This window comes from Tiliqua scincoides, chromosome 2 (genome assembly GCF_035046505.1).
Source record: "Tiliqua scincoides isolate rTilSci1 chromosome 2, rTilSci1.hap2, whole genome shotgun sequence".
In the NCBI taxonomy this organism is placed as follows: domain Eukaryota; kingdom Metazoa; phylum Chordata; class Lepidosauria; order Squamata; family Scincidae; genus Tiliqua; species Tiliqua scincoides.
The window spans coordinates 106,781,307-106,786,486 of NC_089822.1; the positions used below are offsets into that span (position 1 = coordinate 106,781,307).

The following is a 5,180-nucleotide window of genomic DNA, read 5'->3' on the forward strand; positions in this document are numbered from 1 at the left end:
ATGCCTACTGACAAGGAAGTCTCATTAATAGCCTAAGGCTGCAATGCCATCCACACTTTCGTGGGAGTAACCCCCATTGGCAATATGGGACTTAGGCTGCAACCCTACCCACACTTACTAGGGGGTAAGCCCTTTGAGCTATGAGGCTACAATCAATCCTATGCTCTTTACCTGGCAGTGAGCCCCACTGACTATAGTGGGTCTTACTTCTGAGTAGACTTGCATAGGATTGGACTCTTAGCCCAGCCTGTCAGGGCTGGGCACCTCTGAACTCGCTCCACCAGAGTGGACTCCGCCGCCTCTCGCAGCACCCCGGGGGCCTCCTCCCCCAAGCCTGGCGATGTAGTGGTCCGGCTTCTTTGGTTTGCTTGTTTTGTTGTTGACACCGGAGTCCGAGGAGGGGACTGAGGGCATCAGCCTATGCACGTCTACTCAGAAGTAAGTCCTGCTGCGATCTGTAGGGCTTACTCCCAAGAAAGTGTGGCTAGGACTGCAGGTCGTTCTCCCGTTCCGGAGCGAGGGTCTCCTGCGTGCAACAGGCAGGGTGGGAGGTCCGGCGGGAGCTGGCCCTGGGAAGGGCTGGGCTGGTGGGGGCCCACCGGGCCGGGCTGACGGTGCCTCTCTCGCCCCCCGCAGATGATGCTCAGCCCTGACCAGGCGTTGGACTCGGACCACCCGTCGTCGGCGCCGTCGGACCCGGAGTCGCTGGAGGCCAAGGGGCTGCGCAGCTGCTGCGCCTCGGACCTGGAGGCGCCCGACGGCGAGGGCCTGGGCGGCGGAGGAGGGGGGGGCGGCGGCGGCCAGGTGGCGACCCACCCGCAGCAGCCGCTGAGCCGCGAAGAGAAGCGGCGCCGCCGGCGGGCCACGGCCAAGTACCGCTCGGCCCACGCCACGCGGGAGCGCATCCGGGTGGAGGCCTTCAACCTGGCCTTCGCCGAGCTGCGCAAGCTGCTGCCCACGCTGCCGCCCGACAAGAAGCTCTCCAAGATCGAGATCCTGCGCCTCGCCATCTGCTACATCTCCTATCTCAACCACGTGCTCGACGTCTAGGGCGGGGGCGGGCCCTGGGGACGTGGCAGGGGGCCCCGGGCTGGGCTGGGCGCCCCCAAGCACGCTGCCTCGCCGCAGGGAGCAACACTGAGAGCTCAAGCCTATGCCTGTCTACTCAGAAGTAAATCCCATTATGGTCAACGGGGCTCACTGCCAGGTAAGGGTCCAGGACTGTAGCCTAAGAGCCCTAGCCTGTGCATGTCTACTCAGAAGTAAGTCCCATTAGAGTCATTGGGGCTTACTCCTAGGAAAGTGTGGAGAGGATTGGAGCTTGAGGCGCCCTTCCTCGGTAGAATGGACAGCCTGGGCCATTCTCATGCCCCATAGTCCTCACCCCCCTACCACCACCAACCAGTGTCCCCTCCCAAAAGATTTCCCATGGTAGGATAGACAGCCTGGGCCAGTCTCATGCCCCTTAGCCCTCTCCCCCCTACCATCACCTGCCACCACCCCCCAAATGATTCCCCACTGTTGGGTCCCAATTCAGCAAAGTGTTTAAGGTCCCAATCCTATCCAACTTTACAGCAGTGGTGCTGCCTAATGCAACTGCAAGGTAAGGGAACCAATGTCCCCTTGCCTTGAGGAGGTAAGGGGACATTACCCCTTACCTCCTCTGTGACTGTCCCTCCACCACAGGATGCAGTGCTCACCCCATTGGCACAGCTGCACTATAACTGGAAAATTGGATAGGGTTGGGGCCCTAAGAACTTGAGGGAAGCTTAGTGGGAGGTTCCTTGGCTTTAAGCTTGTGCCTTAAAGGGCTTTCCTGAATCGGGCCCTCAAAATCATCAGAAGCTTGAACTAGAACAGAGGAGGTGACAGTTCCCCTAAGGGGGTTCAGATGATGGGTGGGCTGTCAGGTCCCCTTGCCTCGCTGGAGCCACCGGTCGCCTCAAAGAAGAAACATCCTTGGTAGAAGGTGGGATTCTTCTTTTCTTTTTCTAAATCGGACAGTCAAGTGCCCCTTTCTCTATATCCCCCCAAAATAATAATCTATATCTAGATCTCATTTACTTGTAACCTTAAACGTGTCACCCAGGAGTGCAGTTCCAGAGAACTATTTATTTTTTAATTTATGCTAGGAGAAGTAGACTATTTTTCCCCCCAAGACTATTTTTTAATTTTTTGAGAGTGGTGAAGATTTTGCGTTAAAAGACTTTGTGCCAACTGGTTTTTCTATAGTCGAGTGTTTACATTTTCTTCTTCTTATGTGGAAATATTTGTCTGATTTTGGAAGTGTTTGTTGGGAACCAGATTGTGGGCTTCATTTTGCTCCAGTTTTATTGCACTTCTTCCCTGTTTCTAACCGTATTTTATATATTCAGATCTTGTCTTCAAGATTTTTTTCTTTATTTTGTGTGTGGAATCAAAATATTAGCACTTCACTTGAAGGTGTTTTTTGTTTTTTGTTTTTTTTTAAATGTGTTGTTATTCTGACCTGTAATTCTGTCTAAGAAGTATTTTGCAAACCATTTCTAAGGGAAGTAGTTTTTGTTTCTCTGTCTGTCCGTTTGTGAGTGTGTGTATGTGTGTGGTTTTTTACAGACTTGTTTTCTTTTTAAGGAAGAACAGACTACTTTCCTCTTTTGACAACCAAAAAAAATTTACAAACGGAAAATGTCTCATGCTCTTTTGCTGTGAATCTCTTAAAACAAGAAATATGTTTTAGAGAAAGAAAAAAAACACATCTGTTATCCAAAGATTTTAGTCTTTTTCAGGGTTTTTTGGTGTGTGTGTGTTGCTTTGTACAAGGCAATATTTTGTAGTGAAAATAGAGGAATCTGGTTTCTATCAGAAGCGGTTTTCATATCTCTCATGAATGGTGCGCTGTTTTGCATATAAATAAAAGTATCAAATAAAGCTGGTTTCTCCAATTTTTAAAAAAATAATTTTGCTCTTTCAGTTAGGTAAAACAAAAAGCAAAAATACACAAAAGTGTTCAGGTCACATTTATCAGATCTCCCTTTTTCAGGTCCATCAAAATGTATGAAGTTTGTTCAAGAACCTCTGTTATAGATTTCTGGTGGTTTCTGCACAGGACCTGGAATGCACCATCTGTACATATCCTGCACTATATACAGCCCTCTGCCAATACTATAGTTACTAAATTGCTTTGTTCCTTCCTCCCCTGACCCCCATTTTGCTAATATACAGTATAAACATTTGTCTATCCCCTTCGTCACTTAGGGATGGTTATTATTTTCATTATGAGTATTTCTGTACTGCTTTTCAACAAAAAGTTCACAAAGCAGTTTACAGGCAGAACCAAATAATCAAAAGGCCCAGGTTGTCCTGTTTGTGGTAAAGACTGTCTGAAAACTCAACAGGTTGAAAGCCGTATTGAATAAAATGGGCTCTTTGGCTGTTGCTTTCTTTATTATTACTGTTTGATGCTACTTTTCCACACATCATCTAAGAAAGATGCAAAAGAAACACCAGCAAGCGGCCACTGGGAGAGGCACTCTGAGTGGTGGGTAGTTGCTTTCCCCCTACAAAATGTAAGGGGGCCACCACCTGTATGGTACTGCTTAGCCCAGGCAGCTGAAGATACATGTTCAGTTTGGCCCAGGCTCAGTGAACACTCTGAATTAACAAGGGCTTGGTGGATGAACTGCAGGGCACTGGTTTCATCTTCCGTATTCATTGTATTAGTCCAGGAATAGTCCTTGATTCCAGTCTCACCTCAGCCACAAATAGGGTGATCTTAGGCAAACCACTATACTACTCCTTGATCCACCTCAAATGTAGGGATAACTGGTGTGACTGAAAGAGCCATTGTCTTGTAAGAATGATCGTGACATGTGGTGTAGTGAACTGTGGAGAATTCTATTTCGACCTGGAAGGCCTTATGACCCATAGCAGGGGCAGGCATTGCGCAGTGGGTGCCATTGACCGTATTTGCTCAAAATCCATCGGCAGAGTTAAACTAGGGGGGTATAGGAGAGGAGCGAGACTGCAGAACAATAGAAAGTCTTATATTGTTACTTGATACACTTACTGAAAGTGAGGAATGTGAGGAGGAGAATAAAGAAAGGAAAGATGTTGAAGACCATGAATACCCTTAAAGGTAAGAAGAAGGCACTCCCGTTCAATGTGTATTGGAAGCAGAAGAGCAAACTGGCAAGACATAGTCCCTGTGCAAGAAAAATGGTTGAGTGGAAGCTCAAGGTGCGAGACAGAAAGCTCAGCAAATAAAATATTGAGATCCCAATGAGAGAGGGTGATGCTCAGTTCCATTTCAGACGAGTCCATACAGAAAAGGAATGTTTTAACCATATTATCAAGAACAAAACGAGTGGACTCTGCTTAAAAATTAATGCAGGCACAAAAATAGGGAAATCAAGTATCAGACTTCAGGTGCAATTCTGATGGAAAGAGTGAAGAATGAAAATACTGATGGCCAGAGGGGGAAAAATTATTGGGAGCACTGAGATTGAAGGGCAAGAAACAAAGTCTCTGTCATCAGCATGTGATGGTGGTCAGGCCTACAGGAAGAGATGGGTACTGATATTTGCTTTCTGGATAATTGTGACCTGGACATTTGCGTGTCTGTCTTTTTTTTTTGCATCCTGGTTATTTGCATCCTGCTATAACCAGGTGACAAATAAACCCCATGTTATATATCTGAAGCCTCTTATCTCAGCCCTAAGCCTACCTTTACATTTAAAAAAAAAAGAAGGATATCAAATATAAATTGGAACACAAACGTCCGGGACACAAAAAGAAGGGATACAATTGTCCAGTACCGGGATGTATTTAACTGGGACTCAGTTGTCTAGATCCTGTCACTGAAGAGATGGCAGTATGACAACTGGAGATGTTCTGAAGAAAAGAAAGAGAAAAGTCAGAGTAGAGACTGGAGTGTCCTTCACAGAGCATTGCAACTGAAGAGCTAGAGAACTAGTCAGAGCGATGGGAATGTCAGGAGGAACATGTCTCCTGAGGGCAGGCAACCATTGAGACCAAGGGTCCACAAAGAGCCTCTTGGCTTATGAGCCAAATATCAGCCTTCCCCCAACACACAGAATCCCCCATTCCAAACACAGGCATTGGGTGTACTTGGGATTGGCAGTGTCTCTGTAATGAAAAACAGCTGCGGGAGAAGGGTAATCCAGCGTGGGACAGTGGCA

At 47.5% G+C, this 5,180-nt stretch overlaps 1 protein-coding gene across 1 annotated transcript in view; it reads left to right on the forward strand.

Annotated features, from left to right (window-relative positions):
* Nucleotides 1–2,875, forward strand: part of NHLH2 (nescient helix-loop-helix 2) — a 7,182-nt gene extending 4,307 nt beyond the window's left edge. Inside the window, exon 2 of the mRNA XM_066616457.1 lies at nt 637–2,875. Coding sequence (XP_066472554.1) covers nt 637–1,050 — 414 coding nt within the window. The 3' untranslated portion in view covers nt 1,051–2,875. The remainder of the gene's footprint in view (nt 1–636) is intronic.
* Nucleotides 2,876–5,180: the final 2,305 nt, after the last annotated feature.